The following is a 21,303-nucleotide window of genomic DNA, read 5'->3' as shown; positions in this document are numbered from 1 at the left end:
TGTTTGTCACACAAGCCTGAAAGGTTCATGCCTCTTAAATGAGGGCTGAGCCACTGGCTACTCAAAAATTAACCTGCTGTGGAAGGGTATAGGCCAAGCTACTAATAGTGGTTAACTAGGGGGAAAGAGGGAGCCTTGGGAGGTAGTATGATGGTGAATAGGAACCTAGGGGTTAAAAAAACACCCCCAAAAAACACCCTGTTGCTCAGTTGGATGAGCATCATCCCATATACCAAAAGGATTCCTGGTCAGGGCACAGCCTGGGTTGTGGGCTCGATCCCCCAATAGGAGATAGCCGATAGATGTTTCTCTTTCTCTCCCTGTCCATTTCCCTCTCTCTAAAATCAATAAACATATATTTAAAAAAATTTTTTAAAACCTACTAAAAGTTAGGGACCAAGTCATTTGGTTACTGGCCTTCTCAATGCTGGAAAGTAATGGGCCAGAATGATAGACTAATATGATGATAAACTTTAAGGGAGAGAGCTCGATTGAAATGTGAAGAATTTTCTTGGGCCAACCAGTTGGACTGAGGTGCCATTAAGGGTGCCAGTTGCAGCTGACAAGGAAGGAAAAGCCAAACTGAGCATATAAACAAAGAGTCCCAGGCAACGTAGTTCAGCCTTACCTTCTGGTTGTCCTGGATTCTCCTCTGGCCCACTGGAAACAGAGAAAGAAAAAATGAAATGCCTGAATCTCTCCTCCTTTTCTTTGATTTGAGCTTGGTATAGCATTGACCTTTACTCCGTGACCTAAGTGAGATAGGAAACTATCCAAAACTCTTTCCTCTCCCTCACTTGTCATAACCACTCACCCATTCCTGTCCACTCTATCTCCTAACTGCCCCTTTAAATGTCCCCATCTCTCTCTCTCTATCCTTGCCTCAGAGAGGGTCCTCATCATTTACTGCTAGAGCCTTTTCAATAGCTTCCCAATTGGTCTCCTTGATTCTGTCAGCCCATTCTGTACTTTACAGCTACAGCAAGCTTTCAAAATGCATATCTGGTCAAATGATGCTTGTGCTTAAAATTCTTCAGTAGCTCCTCAGGGCAAAACTATTTCACATTGCGGTTCAGCAGACAATGCCCCCTTGTAATCTGACCTGGCTACCTCCTGAGACTATCTCCTGCCACTCACAACCTGTGCTCAACCCATAAAATTCCAAAAGAGTCAACTCTGCCATTGACTCAGATCAACTTCAGGTGACACTACAAGCCAGAACTCAGGTCTTGAGTCATAAATCGTGACCTGCACGAGCAGCCTGCTGGTCAACCCAAACCCATGTTGTCAAAGGGCATGCTCCAAGCCTTGTGCCACTGCCCAACTCCTGGCTCAGCTGCCAGCCTCTAAGTCCAAGGTACACTGGCCAGAATCTTAGCCCATCTCCTACCTACTTACTCTTCCTCAATGACCCACACTTTCTCCTACTCTTACCCTTACCATTGCAGTTGTTCCTCCATTTCTGGGCATGTTTGTGCTTCTTTTCCTACTAACTTCTCATCCTCTAAGACTCAACTCAGGTGCCACACCTCAGAAACCCACCTGACCACTGGGTTATTCAATGACTGTGGTCTGTTTGTTGGCTGCCTCCCCGCTAATTGGGGGCTCCTTGAGAGCAAAGTGATTATTGCTGAGTGACTAATGAGTGAAAGAATCTCCATCAATACTAACTGCTCATTTCAAATCTCAGCAATACGGTAGACAGATAATTCTCCTGTCCCCACACTGAGGGAGGCAGTGATATGCCAGGGTCACAGAAACTATAGTATAAGCATGGCATGTCTTCCTTCCTATAAGATCAGTAATCATCATGGTAAATAATGACAAAAAATATTCATTTTAAAACAAACACAAAAATGCTATTACACCTCTGAACAAAATGTAAAATCTATTGTCTGTAAGTAAAACATGAAGAATTCAAAATAATCTTGCTTTTGGATAGTTGCTTTGGCTCCTATGCCCTGGGAGTCTTAGTTTCAGCCTCCTTTGCTGCTAGAAGTAGTGGGAATAATTGAGCAACACTGAGCCAGCCAACACAGCCCTGATCTGTCTTGCCAGAGGGATGAGCAGTTTCTGAAATTTGTCACCAAGGGAACTGTGTGTAGGACCACATAGGGTTACTGGGAAGACTCTTCTAATTATGGATAACAAGTCAGGATGACGAGATAGAGTAGAGCTGACGAAAGTGATGCCCAAACATTCAGCAGGTAGGAATATGTGCCTTGGAGTCCAGCTGAGACCAACTGGAGCAAGAGCGGCTGTAACACAGGTGAGGAGGTTGGTGAACTGAGATCAGTGACCCGAGTCAGGGCATGGGCTGTAGAACCAAATGTCCTAATCTCAGAGGAAACATCACGTAAGAGCCTTAAAATTGGCTTCCTCTCATCCTTATTTCCTTCCTTAGAGGTTTCTCTGACCAAGGGCAAACATATCATTGTAGAGTTCATGGCGTTTCAGTGTGAATGTTAAAACATTTTGTAACCAGATTTGAGATGCTCTCCACAATGAGCCTCCTAGGAGTGCAAGGACTTGAGGGAGGGTGTAGTGGTCAGTAACAGTAGCAGCCCACTGCAGAACACTCACTCTTTGTTGTAGTAACCGTAGCACTGGTCACACACGCGAGTAGCGTTCTCTCTGTAGCCTTCCACAACCATTTTCTTAGTGGAGCAGGAACTGCACACTAGCCGGCCACAGCGGCGACAATGATGACGTCTGTTAAACTGAGGGGTGTGGGAGGGAAGAGAAGGACGGGGAGGAAGAGTAGGTAAGACTGTGGGAACTGTGAGTAGAAGTGTTAATCCTCTTATCCTTGGTGTCAGCCCCGTGACTTATTAAGAACACCAGGTGCCTGGCCTCCGTTGAGAAAGAACATACTAGTGCTTGCCTTTGAGAAGCTGAGATTTAAAGATATCTCTCAGCTGATGAGCAAAGGTGCCCAAGTCATGAGCAGTTTAGCAATGGCTCCTGATAAGATCTCCCTGTCTGTGGAGGCAACATGTAAATATATAGCAAAAAACAGTGGAGAAGGAGAGACTTTCTCAGCCAAGGCAGATGAGATTTCTCCAGGGTATTCACGATGATGAAAAAGTGTTCTTTTTTCAAAATATCTCACAAGCACTACCTCATTTCATTATAAGAGATTGGTAGACATATTACACCTCTTTTATAAATGAGGAGGAAACAGACACAGAGAATTCACATCATCCTCATTTTCATCAGCACTGAGTAATATACCAGTCAGGCACTGTGTTAAGTGTGGTGACATCTGTTATGTAATTAGCCCTTACAATGACATGAGCCAAATAACAGATCATCCTGAGTTTACAAGTGAGCAGCTGAGACTGAAGAAGTTAATGGTTACGTTGCTAATAAGAGGAAGAGCTGAGATGAGAACCCAGGTCTTCTGCTTCCAGAGATAGCACATATAACCATTACCAGGTCACCCGTCTTATTGTGAAAGACAGGGGAGCTCGGAACAAGGTCTTCTGATGTGTAGAGTCCTGTGATATCAGTCCGCCTCTTTTATGTTTTTTCATGAGAATGGCAAAGATTTTAGAATTTAAGGCTCTTTCAGGACATCTACCACCTGCTTGAATCTAAAAAATACACTCTGGTCAGATCAAAGATAAATCCAAAGTCTTAGATTTGGTAATTTTTCTGAAAATACCAATAATCTTCTTGTGGGCATGAGGTGACTACAAACTCGAGTTTTTCTTTAGTTTCTCCTTCAGATAGAGCCGGAGACGAATGCTGCTCACCATGGTGAAGTGCTCCCTGCAGCAGACCATGCAGAGGCTCTTGCTCTCATCCGGTACCCACTGGTGCCTGCCCGGGGGCGTCGCTGGGGGCACAAACTCCAGTGGGGGCTGGCTCTGTGGGACATTCCTCTCCTTCGGACTGGGGGAACGTACAATGGCGACACCTGGGAGTCAGAGCCAGAAGACAGAGACAAGGTGATGAATAGTTCAGCTCATAAATGAGGAAGGAATGAGAGAATTAGAATTTTACCACTTTACAAATCCCTAGTGAAATAACAAGGCAGTTAATGATCATTACTGGGTGACTGCATCACAAGAAGAGAGACCACTGGACACTGTGTATCTCCTCATGGGGGGCACACAAACACCCATCAAACATACTTACTCCAAAATATTAGGCCTGAATCAAATCAAGTTTCTAAGATATCTCTACCAGTACATTACAAACACAGGGATAAAGACCCAGATTGCCACAAGGCAGCAGCCAGCAAAGTCCAGCATGTGGGATGTGCTTCAGGACAAATGACCTAGTTTCCTCCACAAATAAAAAATAAGGGGGGGGGGGGGAGAGAAGATATAGGGAACCTACTGATTAAAAGAGATTTAAGAGCCCTACTGGTTTGGTTCAGTGGATAGAGCATCGGCCTGCGGACTGAAGGGTCCCAGGTTCGATTCCGGTCAAGGGCATGTACCTTGGTTGCGGGCACATCCCCAGTAGGGGGTGTGCAGGAGGCAGCTGATCAATGTTTCTCTCTCATCGATGTTTCTAATTCTCTAACTCTCTCCCTCTTCCTTTCTCTCTGTAAAAAAATCAATAAAATATATTTTTTAAAAAAGAGATTTAAGAGATATTTTAGCCAAATGCCATGTGTGAACATTATTAGATCTTGATTCTGGACAAAGTAATTCTAAAAAAACCTTTACGAGACAACTGGGGAAATTTGAATAGTGACTGGGTAGTTGATAATAACAAGGAATCATTAACTTGTTTTTAGGTATGATAATGTTATGGTTTTGTTTTATAAATGTCTTTACTTTTAGCAATATATACTGATATATTTATAAATGAAATTTTATCTAGGCTTTGCTTCAACATAATCCAGTAGAAGGACAGGGGTGTAGATGAAACAAGAGTGGTCATCATGAGACAATAATTATTATAGCTGGGTAATAAGACTTCATTGTACTATTCTCTCTACTTTTGTTTTGAAACATAATAAAAAGCTAAAAATAAAAACCCAAAAACATAAACCAAAGTTGCTCAGGCCGCCTTGCGGATACGTGTGAAGCTGCTCATACGCCTGTAAGTCTGAGCCCTCCCCTCAGGTCTGTGGGTTACCATGAAGCATGACTAACTCTCAAAGCATGGCCATGAAATGCCACAGTCTTTATTATGGCATCTAAGGAGATTTCTTGTCACCTTGCAGAGCAATGTTGGCAGGTCACAGAAAAAGAAAACTGAAAAACATAGTGACTCTCAGCAGCACACAAAAGAACAGAGGCTATAGATCTCTCCCCAGAATCCTGCTCCAACCGCTGGCAAAACAAACACTTGCTGAGCTTCTTTTGAGTGTAGGCCATTGTGCAAGGGGCTGGAGTGTAGGCCATTGTGCGGGAGAGCGGGAGGGATGGTACAAAGGGGCGACCAACACATGGCCGAGCCTTCAAGGAGCTTGCCCCCTGTGTGGGTGACGGACATAAGTAATTAAGTGCAGCACAGCAGCAGAATAAACATGAGGACTAAATGCAATCAATCCTCCTTATGAACAGATTCCATATTTGTGAATTTGCCTACTGGCTAAAATTTATTTGTAACCTTAAAATCAATATTTATAGTGCTTTCACAGACATGCAGAGTGGTGAGTAATTTAAGCCTCCTGACAGCAGGCTCTCTGCTGAGGTTGAAAGGGTGACATTCTGCTTTCTTGTTTTAGTTCGGAGGACGGAAGACAGAGATGGTAGGACACAGGGTAGTGCAGGCAAGAGGCTCAGCTCTGGGGCTGGCTGGACAGGGCTTGAATTCCAACTCTGGCACCAATAGTGGGGGCCTCAGGCACGTCACTTAACATGGCTGAACCTTTTTTTCTCTTTTGTAAAATAAGTAAAATAGAATCTACTGGTACAAACTGTTTTCAATTTAAGATTATAATCTGTGATATATATATATCTAATCTGTATATATGATATATATCTAAATCAGTGGTTCCCAAACTTATTTGGCCTACCGCCCCCTTTCCAGAAAAAATATTATTCAGCGCCCCCTGGAAATTAATTTTTTAAAAATTTTAATAGCAATTACACAGAAAGATATATGTATTAATGTTTCTACCTTTTTTGTAAAATATAGTAAAGAAAGGTGTAAATTAGAAACATTGAAGTTTGAAATTTTGAAACTATTTATTGAACTCAGAATAGAAAGGTAATACAAAAAAAGTTAAAACAAATGCACCTGTGGCCATCACCGCCCCCCTGGATCGCTGCAGTGCCCACCAGGGGGCAGTAGCGCCCACTTTGGGAATCACTGATCTAAATCATATGTAAATATATATATGATATATATGTGATTGCCCGTCTGGCATGGCTCAGTGATTGAGTGTTGACCTATGAGCCAGGAGGTCACTGTTTGATTCCTGGTCAGGGCACGTGCCCAGGTTGCGGGCTCGATCCCCAGTGTGGGGCATGCAGGAGGCAGCCGATCAATGATTCGCTCTCATAACTGATGTTTCTATCTCTCTCTTCTCTTCCTTCCTTTCTCTGAAATCAATAAAAATGTATCTGAAAAAAGTTATTATGTGTTATGTATCTATATACACCCATGCACGTAGTTTTCCTAGCAGCAACGGTTCAGTATTCACTAAGTCAGTGTTAGTAGAAACTAAAGATATACCACCACAAATAATGAGAATCAACTATATGCTCAATTTTCTGGGGTATACAAAGTGGAACAAACCAAGAAAAACAGTAAGGATGTTGTAATGGGAAATTTTAAAAAAGGGTAAAAGGATCGGAAAGTCAGAATAGGCAAGATTGAACTAAAAGTTGGGAAACTCTCAGAACCTGTTCTTACCCTGCCCAGGAGCCGTAGTGGGAGAGAACTCTGCTGACGGTGACCTAGTCAAGGTCTCGAGGTCGGAAGCCTGACCCACAGTTTCCTGGAGGTGAATCTCAGAATCTGTAGAGAGGAAAATGCTGTCAGAATATCGTTCCACCGTAAGCCTCTTCACTGTGCGAGGTATTTAGTTCAAAGCCCTGTTGCTTTCACTGGCTGTCACTCCATGATCCTACTAGGTATAAAAGGAATGGTAGAGCACATCTAAGCCTACTTCTGAAAGTCCTTAACAAAGTATGATTATAAAGGCACATGAGAAAATAAAGTAGATGCTAGGACTTTACAAAATAAATCGAAGTATGTCCAGAGGGAAGAGAAAGATGATGCCCCTGGAGGGTAGGGAGTAAGAAAAAGAGCTGGCTGGGAGCATTAGCCCATATTGACTTCATTTTCTTCATTCTTGAAGAGGCCGAGTCAGCTCACATGCCAGTGGTAGCTGAAGAGACCCTGGGGATAGAGCACTCTCTCTATACAAAATTCTGGCACTTAAAGGCCTACTGCACCAAGGCTACCCAGAGACCACTTCTAATACGTTCATTTCCCAAACCTTTATGCTATCAAGCACACAGTGATGAGCTACCATTTAAAAATTCTGGTTAGCTTGCTACTTCCTTCGAGACCAAGATCTCCCCTACTCTCTTTCAATCCCCATCAACTCAAAATAATAAAAGAGGAGAAATTAAAACTAAGGATGTAGTATAGTACTTTCTTACTCCATGTAGAACCCCCCTAGGGTGTGGGCAGTTACCTGATCGTTTCTCCCTCAGAGAGTATGGGAAGTCCAGGGCTTTCCCCGCGTATCTGGAGAGCAGTGAGTCAACGTTGTCCATGGTGAAGTCGATCTCCTGCCTGGCTAGCAGTGGGTGTAGAGTCTGCACAGCCACGGTGGCCCAGTCTACTTTCATGTTCATGAGCAGTTGCTCAAGCATGAGCAGGGGCTTAGAGGACAAGTGGGAATAGCTGGCCCGGTGCTGCTCAGGCAGGGTCAGCAGAACCTGTTTGTGGGGTACATCCACAGAGTAAAGAAAACTGTACCCAAACCTCAGAAGAAAACCGAGATTCTTACTAGGAAAGGGAAGGTGCTAGGGACCAAGGGTACATGGCTAACTACTGAAACTGGCTAGTAGTCTTGTAGGAAGCAAGGCTGGACTCCTATCTAAATCCTCCAGGAGGCAATCAAGAAGCACATTCCAGCCCGGCCAGTGTGGTTCAGTGGTTGAGTGTCGTTCCATGCACCAAGAGATCACTGGTTCTATTCCTGGTCAGGGCACATGCCTGGGTAGCACACACCATCCCTAGTGTATGCAGGAAGCAACCAATCCATGTTACTCTCTCATTGATGTTTCTATCTTTCCCTTTGCTTTTCTCTCTCTCTCAAAAAAAAAAAAAAATCAATAAAAACATATTAAAAAACTAGAGGCCCAGTGAATGGATTCATGCAATGGTGGGGTCCCTCCGCCTGGCCTGTAGGGATCGGGCCAAAACCGGCTGACAGCCCCCAAAGGGTGCCAGAATGCGAGAGGGTGCAGGCCAGGCTGAGGGACCCTACCAGGGTACGATTGGGGCCAAGTTTATTTATAAAAACCAGTATGAAAATTATCAATTTTTTCTTCAGGTGATAACTTATAGATCTGATATACTATGATTGATATGTTGAATTAAATTTTAGTTCAGCCTGGCTCTATAGTTCAGTTGGTTAGAGCATTATCCTGATACACCAACATTGTGGGTTTGATCCCCAGTGATGGCACATACAGGAGTCAACCAATGAATGCATATATAAGGGGAACAACAAATTGATGTTTCTTTTTTCTCTTTCAACTGAATTAATAAAAAAATTAAAAAAAAACTTAGTCCAGTATACTAGTTCGCAAGAGAGTGTATAAAACTAAATGTGGTTGAATAGGTGGAAATTTTAATTACTTAACATAATTAATATGTATAATATGTTTTATGGCATTTAGCAGCCTAATATTTGATATGTATTGAACCAAATTTTTTTTTTTTAAATATATTTTATTGATTTTTTACAGAGAGGAAGAGAGAGGGATAGAGAGTCAGAAACATCGATCAGCTGTCTTCTGCACACTCCCTACTGGGTATGTGCCTGCAACCAAGGTACATGCCCTTGACTGGAATCAAACCTGGGACCTTTCAGTCTGCAGGCTGACGCTCTATCCACTGAGCCAAACCGGTTAGGCTTGAACCAAATTTAGTTTTAGAGTTAGAGATGATACTTAAAATTCAGCAGATAAGGTTAACCAAGTGGTAATAAATACTTTAGAAATATTTTAGAAATGCTATAGTTGTTTCATATATAGATGCTGTTATTTATGTTTATATATTTTACTAGAGGCCTGGTGCACGGATTTGTGTGCTGGTAGGGTCCCTCGGCCTGGCCTGTGCCCTCTTGCAATCCAGCCGGGGAGGGACCATGGGATGGCTCAAGGGCGTGTACGGCCCCTCTCACCCAGTCTCCAGCAGCAAGCTAACCTACCGGTCAGAGCATCTTCCCCCTGGTGGTCAGTGTGCGTCATAGCGATTGGTCGAACAGTCGGACACTTGGCATATTAAGCTTTTATTGTATAGGATATGACTCAGTTGAAGCATTGTCCCATACACTGAAAGGTTGTGGGTTTGATTTCTGGTCAGGACATATACTCAGGTTATGGGTTTGATCCCCAGCTAATCGATGTTTCTTTCTCACATTGATGTCCCCCTGCTTCTCCCCTCCTCTCTCTCTCAAATAAAAAAAAAAAAAGTACACTCCAACTATCTTCACCTAGAGGAGGGGTCAGCAAACTTTTACTGTGAAGAGTCAGACAGTAAATATCTTAGACTTTGTGGGCCATATGTCAGTGTAGTGGGAAAAAAGCCACAGATAATATGCAAGTGACTGCATGCACTTGTGTTCCAATAAATCTTGATTTCAAAAGTAGGCTCAGGAGTGCATTTAGCCCACAGCTGGTAGACTAATGACCTCTGGCCTAGACCTTCTAGAAATGGCTGAGCTCTGTCTCACTTTAAAGCCACAATTCTGTCCACTTGAGGCTTTATTAAGAATGAGCAGTTTAAGATGATATCAGTGGATTGCCTAACCTGGCATCTCCATACCCTACAGGTGAATGATTATTCTAAACTTCTGGAGGTTGTTATCATTAGCCTTGAAATATGTTCATTGGTTCTGCTCAGTGCCAGTTTTCAAGGAGTCCCCCATTTAGGTACAATGCATCAAAAGAAAAAAAAAAAAGATGTATTTTCTTCAGGAACTTTTATGTAGTTGAACTCCTAGCCAGTGGGCCAGAGGTCATATCATATTCCTGGCTGACCCAGTGCTCATTCTGTTTGTGGGCAGTCTATCTGACTGCCAATCAGAATTGTTAGAAGAGTGTCAGAGGCCCCATCTCTCCCCAAACACTCCTTCACTGTTTACTTTTTATAGTTTATAATTTTTTTCTACTAGTGTCTCCAAGGTTATGTATCGAAGGTAAGGGCCTATTTCCTCATCATATTACCTAGACAATTAACCCTTTATCAAGAAGTAGTTTTAAATCCTCACACCAGAATCCCTTTGGAAGATAGCCAGGCCCTGTTGAAAGGGATTCAGTTTTAATTGATCTGGGGGTGGAAGTCAACTGCTGTTATTTTTAAAAAGACTAGGTGGTGCCCTGGACAGTGGCTCAGTGGACAGAGCGTTGGCCCAGGTCATGGGTTCAATTCCTGGTCAAGTTTATGTACCTGGATTGCAGGTTTGATCCCTGGCCCCTGTTGCGGTGCATGCAGGAGGCAATCAATCCATGTTTCTTCTTCTCTCTCTCCCTCCCTCTCCCTCTTTCTCTCCCTCTCCCCAGCCCTTCCTTCCATTCTCACTAAAAATCAATGGGAAAAATATCCTTGGGTGAGGATTAACAAACAACAACAACAAAAAGTCCAGGTCATTCTAATACATGCTCAGAATTGATATAGCCGATGCCAGGGATAGCATAAAGAGAACTTAAAAGGACCAGATAAAATTCACTTTGGAGGTGGGGCAGTAAGAGAATGACAAGTCCTAAGGGACTCAGCTAGGATATGGTGGGCTGCGAGGGTAAAGATTTTATGTAGCACAGGCCAAAGATGGCAGGTGAAAAACCATTGATGGGCAAATTCTGACGTGGGAGCTGGGCCAACAGGCTCCCCTTGGCATGCTTTCCCAATACCTGCTTTTCCTCTTTACCTTGGATCCCATGTACAGTGCCTGGATTTCACAGTGTCGAACAGCAGTCAGTTTTCCATAGAAGTGGGTGGTGAGGTAGTTGGCCAAGAAGTGAGATGTGGCCAAGCTAGGGTGTTGGTCGAGGGATTGCTCTGTGACCTCAAGGCACATGGAGGGGTCAGGAATTCTTCGCAGAAGCTATGGTAGGAGAAGGGCAGAGGAGAAAGGTGACGCTTGTAGAACATGCAGTCCAGCCTTCCGCTGTTTGAGAACAAGATATTTATTCATCGTAGACTAACCCCTTCTCTGCACTCATTTTTTCCACCATACCCCCCAGCTCCACAAATGATGGCTTTGACAGGATTCAGCAGAATCCTGGACCCAGTTGTACCTAATGCAGAGCTAGTCACATTCTGTTCAAGAATTAGACTATAACCACCTCCTGAAGGACAAGAAGGGGCAGACCTGAGATTGCGAATATTTGCACAAAATTAAGCAGGAACAAAGCCATCTGATTTCACTAACCTTCCTGTACCCTCCTACCCCCGCCCAAATGGGAAAAGTTGGAGGCTTACCTGCAGAGCCTTTTCATGATCTCCTGCTTCTAGAAGATAAAGAAGATGCCTTTGATGTAGGCTGATTAAGTGTTCTCTTGGAATGGGGTAGAGGCAGCCCCACTCCTCACACAGTCCATACTCCTGGAAGGAAACACACACACACACCTTCAATACCTTTGAAGGACTGGCCTTGGCATTCATGCAGCTTTTGCCTGATTTTTCTCAGCATTCTTGAGTCTGCTAAAGCCCCAGAAAGTTTGGTAATTGCTGAATGGAATTTCACTAAAGGATTAAAGTGGGATCATAAACTCAAAGGACTAGAGGGGCAGGTAAGTTATGAAAATGATGGAAGCAGGCTGACTGTTAACGATATGATTTTCATCTCAGCTGTATTATAACAAAGAAAAGCAGACATACAGTGACTGACACTTGGTGTCAGCCCTGAGAGATACAATGTAACTGGGGAAGACTGAGAAGGCCGTCCAAAGGAGACAATGCCTACTCAGCTTTGACTATGGCCACAGGAATGTGCCGGTCCAGAGGTACTAGTCTTAAAAAAATTAAAACAATTTTTAAATAAAAAAGGTCCCTATTTTAAAATGTTAGCAATAAAATCAATATAAAAAATAAAAATTCTGCAGACCAATACTGCATAGGCCAAACAAACATGTTTGGGGTTGGATTCCACCCATGTCCCTCCTTGCTACTCCTCACCCCCAGTTTGTGAACTCTGGATAACCATTTCAGAGAACAGAATCTCCCGGGCCTTGTCCAAGTTTTCTAACATGGTGGCACTGGGGATGCCCTCCCACAACTCTGCCTGGTGTTGTCTTCTTCAGGATGCTTCCTTGTTTCTCAGGCGAGGCAGATGCCCCGCGGATGCTCCTACTACAACCTGGGCTTACTTCTGTCACTTGATAAATAATAATTTCCTAGGAATACTGTCTCTCATCGGCCCACTTCCCAAAATGTGAGCTGCTCAAGCATAAAGCCTAAGCTTAATCCTCTTTGTTTCACCACCATCTAGCATAGAGCCTAGCAAATAACAGGTATTCAATAATGTTTCCTGGGTGGCTGAACAGCTGAATGAGCATATCTACATTTTGAACTATGGTATATCAGCTCCTGAAAAGGTAGACAAATTCTATATAGCTTTCAAATGTCCAATAAACACATGAAAACATATTCAAAGTCATTACTAATTATGGAAATGAAAATTAAAACAATGAGATACTCCTATTGGCAAAAAGTGAAAAGTGGGGTAATACCAAAAGTAAGGATATGGAGCAATAGGAACTGGGAATGGAAGTATAACCGGAGCAACTGATTTGAAGAGCAGTTGGTAACATCTTAGTGAATGTGAGATGCTCCTGCCCAATGACACAGCAATTCCGCTGCTACATATACATCTTGTACCCAATGTACACAGTGCAGAAAATGGATGCAAGGTGATAGCACAAAAGCATCAACTGTTACTATTTTTATACTTCTCTGTATATTGGTAATTCTCTCTCTCTCTCTCTCTCTCTCTCTCTCTCTCTCTCTCTCTCTCTCTCACACACACACACACACACACACACACACCAGAAAAAGAATGTGATGTAGTTATAAAAAAATTTGGACATTGATAAGAGGGGAAGGGTCTACACAACTAGCCAGAGTTGTAATTCTGAAAAGAGAAGGAAGGGGAATATCACTCAGGAAAATGGTACCTTTGCTTCTAGAATGACGTTCATGACAGTTGATGGGTCGTCAACACAACAGTTCCTCAGGGTCTGCCAGTCACACCACACTGGGGTAGGCTGCAAACCTAGAATCTAAGACAGGAAAAGCTATCAAACCACAACGCAGCTTCTTCCTACATGAACGAGTCATTGGAGTTTCCAGGGATGAGCCAGGTGTCATAACTTTCCAGGAAAGGAGGAATGGAGCAAATAGGGCAAAGATTGTTTAGAAAAAGTGAACCTACCAGGGAAGCTCAATCAGGGAGCAAAGACTGAGTGGTGAGGGCAGGATGGGGGCCTTTCACTTGTGAGGACAGTTCTCAGAGCTTTCTGTAACAGCTTGCTCTAGGGTCACTTGCCCCATGCTCCTCCATCTCAAAACTTTACCCAAGAAATTCTGCTGGCCTGAATGCTCTGTGGGATCACCCTGCACGCAGCATTTAGCTCCTAATGAAAACTGCTGAACAAGAGTGGAAAGAACATCTTTTTCAACTGCCTTTCCCTGGCGGGGCTCTGTTCAGTTCCAAGTACACATGGAAAATTAGCATATCCTATATAATAAAAGTGTAATATGCAAATTGACCAGACGGCAGAACGACCAGTCAGCTATGATGTGCACTGACCACCAGGGGGCAGACACTCAATGCAGGAGTTGCCCCTAGCCTGCAGGCCCCAATCACTCCATCAGGGCCTGCAGGCCAACCTCTTGGTCTCTCTCCCCAGCCAGCAGGCTCTGATCGCCAGATGGGGAACAGGGAACTGGGGATGGGTGGCAGCGGTTGCAGGCGGTGCAGGGGACCCGACTGCCCCGCCAGTAGCTCCACACACAGAGGGCAACCGGCTGTGGCGGTGGGGGGTGGGGCCGGCTGCTGGCAGCCAGGGAAGATCGGCCCTGATCGCAGGCCAGGCCTAGGGACCCTACCTGTGCACGAATTTCGTGTGCCGGGCCTCTAGTTAATAAATAATAATACAAAAATAAACCGTGTGTTTCATGTGCTCACAACTGTAATCCTACTTTTGCCCCACCCTGTATATGTGAAAAGGCTTTGTAGACTATAAAGCATCATCCAATGTTAAAATTATAGGAGTAATTAAAATAAGACCCAGACAGGAGGCCTCCTTGTTGTTCACTTAAGAACAGAAGCCAGATGCAAAGCAAAAGCCAGGCCTAGATTTTCTGTTTCTTAGAATCCACCATCACATGAGAATAGACTAGGTACAGTTGGTAACAGAGTGAGAAATGCAGTTCCTTTCTCTTGATGCCAGGGTCCGTACCTTCTGATACATCTGCAGCTCCGCCAGCTTTCTCTGTAGTTCACACCTTAGTTCCGCTCGGACAGTTGTGTCTGAAATGCAGTAGGCCAGGATCTCCAGGCACGACTCCAGGGGCCACCTGTCCACAAACTTTAGGGTTAGCTGACTTCTCAGAGATGCATCCTTCACAGGAAACAGGTGCTGCCAACCTTCTTCGTCTACAAGACAAAAAGATGCCCAGAGGCAGCAAGCCTGGCACCAGAAGAGCTCCAGAGTCCAGGATTACAGGTTTTTAATTTATTTATATTTTTATTGACTTCTAGAGAGAGAGGAAGGGAGAGGGAGAGAATCATCGATGTGAAAGCAAAACACTGATCAGCTGCCTCTGCAGCCCCCCATTGGGTACTGAGACCACAACCTGGGCATGTGCCCTGACCAGGAATCAAACCAGCACCCTTTCGGTGCAGGGATGACACCTATCCAACTGACCCACACCGACCATGCTAGGTTACTTCTTTTTTTTTTTTAAATATATTTTTATTGATTTTTTACAGAGAGGAAGGGAGAGAGATAGAAAGCTAGAAACATCGATGAGAGAGAAACATCGATCAGCTGCCTCCTGCACATCCCCCACTGGGGATGTGCCCGCAACCCAGATACATGCCCTTGACCGGAATCGAACCCGGGACCCTTCAGTCCACAGGCCGACGCTCTATCTACTGAGCCAAACCGGTATCAGCATAGGTTACTTCTTAAGAGAAGGGCCTGTTCACTTTCATGAAACAGGAGTTTGGAGGATCTTTAAGATCCATCTGACCTTAACTAGTTTTGACACTTGGAAGCACTACTACATGGCAAGGAGAAATGTTATACCCTCTGTTTCTCTTTATGCAAACTTAGTCATGAGACTTTTTGAAGAGAGAGGAAGAGAAGGAGAAAAGAGAGGAAGAATAGGAAGAAAGAAGGGGAGCAGGAAGAGAGGAAAGACAGAACAGATGAAGCGCTCCATGTTCTGGCTTGCTGCATATATAGCAATATTTCAGACTCAACGAGTCAGTGCAACTTTCAGTTTTCCCTGCAATTTCCACTCTATGCCATACGTAACTACTTGAATGTTATTTCAGGTAAACTAGTTTCACTCCCTCAGTATCCTCTGTCATTATTAGTAGGTCTCTCTCTCCCCCAACCCATTTCAGAGCTGAAAAACAGACTCCAAACAGAGAAAACTGCATAACCATCCAGTCAGGGGACTCCTTCCCCCTTCTCAGGATGGATTGTCTTCTTTCCACAGGGAAGCCAGGCCCTCTACCCAGAAACCATTCACTACACTACACGATCTTACTCCCCCAAGTGGAGTGTTGTAGGTCATTGGCTCTCAACTCTGGTCACATATCAAAATCTCCTGGGGAGCTTTTCAAGTAGGGGTGGTCAAGCAGGCCCATGGGCTGTTTTTATAAATTGTCTTACTAAAATATAGCCATGCTCATTTGTTTCTATATCCTCTATGGCTGCTTTCATTCATGTTACAATGGAAGAGTTGAGTAGTTTCAAATGAGACTCTATGGATTTCAAAGCCCTTAAAAGAAAAAATTTGCCTGGCCAGCATGCCTCAGTGGTTGAGCTTTGAACTATGAACCAGGAGGTCATGGTTCCATTCCTAATCAGGGCACATGCCCAGGATTTCAAGCTCGATCCCCAGTGGGGGACATGTAGGAGGCAGCCAATCAATGATTCTCTCTCATCATTGATGTTTCTATCTCTCTCTCCCTCTCTGATATCAGTAAGAATATATTAAAAAATAAAATAAATTTGCTGATCCCTGTTTTAAAGTAAACATTTACCTAATTCCATCCCAGGCTCCTGGGGATGGAGCTCAGATGTTTGTGGTTTATTGAATTTTCCAATGGTTCTGATATGCAGGTTCGAGAATATTGGTTATGAATACGTGTTCTAAGGTTAGACCTAGGTTTTAAGCGCTGCTCCACCACTTACTCTCGTGGGCAAGTTTCCTACCCTTATGGTGGCATCTTCCTCTAGAGCAGTGGTTCTCAACCTTCTGGCCCTTTAAATACAGTTCCTCATGTTGTGACCCAACCATAAAATTATTTTCGTTGGCCGAAACCGGTTTGGCTCAGTGGATAGAGCGTCGGCCTGCAGACTGAAAGGACCCAGGTTCGATTCCGGTCAAGGGCATGTACCTGGGTTGCGGGCACATCCCCAGTAGATGTGCAAGAGGCAGCTGATCGATGTTTCTCTCTCATCGATGTTTCTAACTCTCTATCTCTCTCCCTTCCTCTCTGTAAAAAATCAATAAAAAAAAATATATATATAAAAAAAAAATTATTTTCGTTGCTACTTCATAACTGTAATGTTGCTACTGTTATGAATTGTAATGTAAATATCTGATATGCAGGATGGTTTTAGGCGACCCCTGTGAAAGGGTCGTTCGACCGCCAAAGGGGTCGCGACCCACAGGTTGAGAACCGCTGCTCTAGAGTTACTGTGAGGATCAAATGTGATGATACACTTAGTGAGTGCTAAATTCTATGAGCAGTAGTGAAGGAAAGAGATGTAGCTTTTGCTCACCACTTGCCACAGCACAGCTCAGGACTGCATCCTGTATGCTGCTCAAGTCGTCCATGTCTCGACCATACACTTCAGTGAGCTGAAGGGCCCGGGGCCAATCTCTGGCTACCAGGGCTTCCTTGAAGGCCTCAGTGAGCACATCTAGGGCAAGAGGAGAATGCAGGCCCAGGAGAACAGTAGAGAGACTAGCTTGGCCACAGAGACTCGCTGCTAGACTCTGCTCCTGCTTGGAGGACCCTCGGAGGGGCTCCCAGGCGGCCAGGAGCGAGGCCTCCAGCATAGGGAACTGTTCCAGAAGGCGAACACACTCCCGGGCTACCTGTTCTGCAGTGAGAGGTACCTCTCTGCGGCCACGAAGCTCCTTCCATGACAAGCTGGGCTTGGTGACCTTTGATCCCCGGGAAGCCCCCAGACAGGCCACTGTAGCCAGCAGCTTAGAGCGGGATTTAAGGAAGGCCAAGGCAGAGGAGGTAAGGGCTGAGGGTGATGAATCCTTTGAGGAGGAGCTGGGCTTTTTCTCTGATGTGGGGTTCTCAGTTGGCTTTGGGGAGCTCTGTGCAGAAAGGGGTAGGTCCTCCAGGCAGTGGGAGGTGTGCAGCTGGGCCAGGATGCCCAGGTGGGTCAGGAGAGATGACATCTGCTGGCTCTGCAGGGAAGGGCATAGGACAAGGGGCTCACAGCAGCAGTTGACGATGACCTGAGGCACACTCAGGCTGAGTCCCTCTCGGGCCAGAAGGGCTGCTAGCCTGGAAGGAGAGAAGCATAGGCACCATTAGCTAATCTCTGACTTTCCTTATGTTCACATGAGCAAATGTACATGCAGGCTCTTTAATTGTCTCCCCTCTTCTTTTAAACACAAAAGGTTGCCTATTAGACATACTGCCCTGTCCTTTGCTTTTTTACTTAATAACGTATCTTGGAGATCTATTCATATCCCTCTATACTACACTACAGAGAGGCCCCTCAGTTCTTTTGACAGGACATATTATTCCATTATGGGATGAACTATAATTTAACTAGTCTCCTATTAGGGACTATGGATTTTTCTGATCTGCTGCTATCTACACTAATAAAAGACAAAGATGCTAATTGACTGTACCTTTGCTACACCATAAGCCACGCCCACCAGCCAATCAGAGCAACTATATGCAAATTAACCCAACCAAGATGGCGGCCGGCAGCCATGGAGCTGGAGCAAGCGGGAGGCTTAGTTGCCCGGGCAATGGAGGAAGCCAAGCTTCCCGCCAGCCCTGAGCCGGCTGAGGCCTCGGCTCATGGCAACAAAGTTTCAATTATAGAAGACAAATAAATCCCAGATACCTGCTTCCAGCCAGCCTCCACTGGGAGCTTGGGTGGCTGGGGGTTGTGGCCAGCCTGCAAACAGCCATCGACCCCTCACCCAGGCTGGCCAAACCCTCATGGGGTGAGGGTCTCTGCTGGGGGGCTTAGCTAGCCTGAAAACAGCCCTTAGCCCCTCACCCAGACTGGCCAGGCACCCCAGCAAGACCCCCCACCCTGCAGGGCTGGGGCCAGCCTGCAAACGGCCCTCAGCCCCTCACCCAGGATGGCCAGGCACCCCAGCGGGGATCCCCACTCTGAAGGGGTTGTGGCCAGCCTGCAAACAGCCATCAGCCCCTCATCCAGGCTGGCTAGGCACTCCTATATAATAAAAGGGTAATATGCAAATTGACCCTAACAGCAGAATAACTGGGAATGACTGGTCACTATGACACACACTGACCACCAGGGGGCAGATGCTCAATTCAGGAGCTGCCCTCTGGTGGTCAGTGCACTCCCATAGGGGGAGCTCTGCTCAGCCACAAGCCAGGCTGCCAGCTGCCAGTACAGTGGTGTTGGGAGCCTCTCCCATCTCCTCAGCAGTGCTAAGGATGTCCGACTGCAGCTTAGACCTGCTCCCAGTTGGCAAGTGGTCATCCCCCGAGGGGTCCCAGACTGCAAGAGGTCACAGGCTGGGCTGAGGGACCGCCCCAAGTGCACAAATTTTTGTGTACCAGGCCTCTAGTCTATAATAATAAAAGCGTAATATGCAAATCGACCAAACAACCAAAGAGCAGAATGACCGTCCAGATGACCACACTATGACACACACTGGTGCCAGGCCAGGCAAGGCAAGGCGGGTGCAATGCTATTGGTCGGGGAGCCCTGCCATCGTCCCATGATCGCCATGCAGAGGGAGGCCCAGGCCACCTGGCCAGAGGCCACAGAGGGAGGCTGCAGTGGGTGGGCGGAGCCTCCCTCTGCGGGGCAATCTGGGGGCCCCGCAATTGATTGCCCCACAGAGGGAGGCCCACACCACTGGCCAGTGACACTGTGGCAGGTGTGAGGGGCTGGCCAACGATCGCCCCGCAGAGGGAGGCCCAGGCCAGCCAAGCGATCGCACCCTATGCCTGTTGCCCACAGAGGGAGGCGACCAGTGGCGGGGGTGGGGGTGGGGGTGGGGAGCGCCGCACAGATGGCAAGCAGTGGCAGCAGCAGGGGCAGGGCTAACTGCCAGCAGCCAGGGGGAAAAAAAACCCCAATAGGCCCTGATCGCAGGCCAGGCCTAGGGACCCTACCCGAGGAGTCCTGGATTGCAAGAGGGTGCAGGCTGGATGGACCCCGCCTACCTCCCCATCCCCCCATGCACAAATTTCATGCACCGGGCCTCTAGTTACATATAAGGCTATAACAGACATCATTTTCCATATGTATAATAAAGCCACAGGATAAACTCCCCAACATGAATTTTTAGGTCAAAGGATACATGAATTTGTAATTTTAGTAGATATGGACAAACTGCCTTCACATAGGGGCTTGTGGAAATTTATATCCCACCAAGCCATGAGAATGCTTGTTCTTCTACAGCCTAGCCAACTAATGTGTTAACAAATTTTTAGATTTTTTCCTATTCCTAAATGAAGATTCTTCCCTTAATTTTATATTTGCGATGTAAATTTTAGTGGTGGCAAGAGAGAAAGAAAGGAATTTCAATGTAGCTGTAGAAGAGTAAATGCCAATCAAGGGCTAAGTCTAGAAGTAACTTTACTCCCTATAGTGAACCCAGGCACAACCCCAGGAAGCCCTCACTGTCACTGATTAAACAGTTAGGCAGGCCCATACTCGACTCCCATAGGGTAGCTCCTACCTGTCTGGTGGAACTTGTCGCTCAAGCAGGAGGTGTGACACCAGCTGGGAAGAGCTTTGTTGCAGGAGAACAAAAGGATTTCCAACTCTGACCTCCACGTGATCTGCAAAGGTAAAGAAAGTGACCACTGACTGCACAGTTCATAGTCCTGTTTTCCAGAACCAATAACAAAATAGTGAGCTCCTCCTGCTCCTCCAACGTGACTGGGGTGCAGGCGACACTCAGTCTGCGGACGCAAGTAGGAATCTGGCACTCAGATCAGAGACTTGGCTCCTCCTCTGGGTCCTCATGCCCACGACAGGCTGAAGGTCTAAGGTCTTTTTGAGTCATTAAAGCCATCACAGTTTATTGAGCACTTCATGTGCTGTACAACCATACTAGGTACTGGGGAGACAAAGGTGAATAAAACACCGAAGACTAAGAGAAGACCTTATGAATCGAGTGACCTTGGCTACTGCTGTGTCCAGAACCTGTTAATTGAATCTTTCCTCTTCCTCACTCTAAACACCCATGAATCTTGTTTCCTTTTTCTTGCTACTTACCAGGCTCAGAGCGCAGACTCTGAACAAGAACTGCAGCCAAGGTGCTGCAGTAACTGGAGAAGGTGCCCATGTAGTCCGTCTGCCCACTGCCCACGGGGGCCTGTCTGCCCAGGGTCTTCTGGAGGAGCTCAGTCTGGATGTGCACAGGGTGGGCCTCTGCCTCCGCAGCTTTCTGGGCCGCCTGTTCCACCAGGGATGAGAGCGGAGAACTCCTTGGCTCTGAGAGCAGCAATGGTGGAAAGGATGGAGGCTTTAGTCTGTGTGTCCAGCTTTGGGACAATTTCCAACACAATTATGTGAACTGGGCTTCTGTCCACTGAATGGGGCCTTCCATAGCTCGGGACTACACTTACAAGCAGCTACAAACTCCCAAGTTGATTCCCAGCCAGGAAGAGCTTTGAGTTGGGAGAAATCAGGGTGAATGGTTCTGTGC

General features: G+C 45.8%; 1 protein-coding gene across 4 annotated transcripts in view; it reads right to left on the bottom strand.

The window, feature by feature from the left end:
• Nucleotides 1-21,303, bottom strand: part of ZFYVE26 (zinc finger FYVE-type containing 26) — a 77,189-nt gene that overhangs the window by 22,305 nt on the left and 33,581 nt on the right. For all 4 annotated transcript variants that reach the window (XM_070417798.1, XM_070417817.1, XM_070417807.1 and 1 more), the window contains 12 exons: nt 20,871-21,089; nt 20,329-20,431; nt 17,184-17,929; nt 14,619-14,815; nt 13,332-13,436; nt 11,638-11,760; nt 11,084-11,260; nt 7,616-7,862; nt 6,826-6,930; nt 3,759-3,922; nt 2,584-2,720; nt 629-660 (listed from right to left, as the gene is read on the bottom strand). In XM_070417798.1, the coding sequence (XP_070273899.1) occupies nt 629-660; nt 2,584-2,720; nt 3,759-3,922; nt 6,826-6,930; nt 7,616-7,862; nt 11,084-11,260; nt 11,638-11,760; nt 13,332-13,436; nt 14,619-14,815; nt 17,184-17,929; nt 20,329-20,431; nt 20,871-21,089 (2,355 nt within the window). The remainder of the gene's footprint in view (nt 1-628; nt 661-2,583; nt 2,721-3,758; nt 3,923-6,825; nt 6,931-7,615; nt 7,863-11,083; nt 11,261-11,637; nt 11,761-13,331; nt 13,437-14,618; nt 14,816-17,183; nt 17,930-20,328; nt 20,432-20,870; nt 21,090-21,303) is intronic.

The sequence above is a fragment of the Myotis yumanensis genome, unplaced genomic scaffold (genome assembly GCF_028538775.1).
Source record: "Myotis yumanensis isolate MYYU_CA2020_CCGP unplaced genomic scaffold, mMyoYum1.0.hap1 SCAF_1, whole genome shotgun sequence".
Lineage (NCBI taxonomy): Eukaryota > Metazoa > Chordata > Mammalia > Chiroptera > Vespertilionidae > Myotis > Myotis yumanensis.
This window is presented reverse-complemented; position numbering and strand designations above follow the sequence as displayed.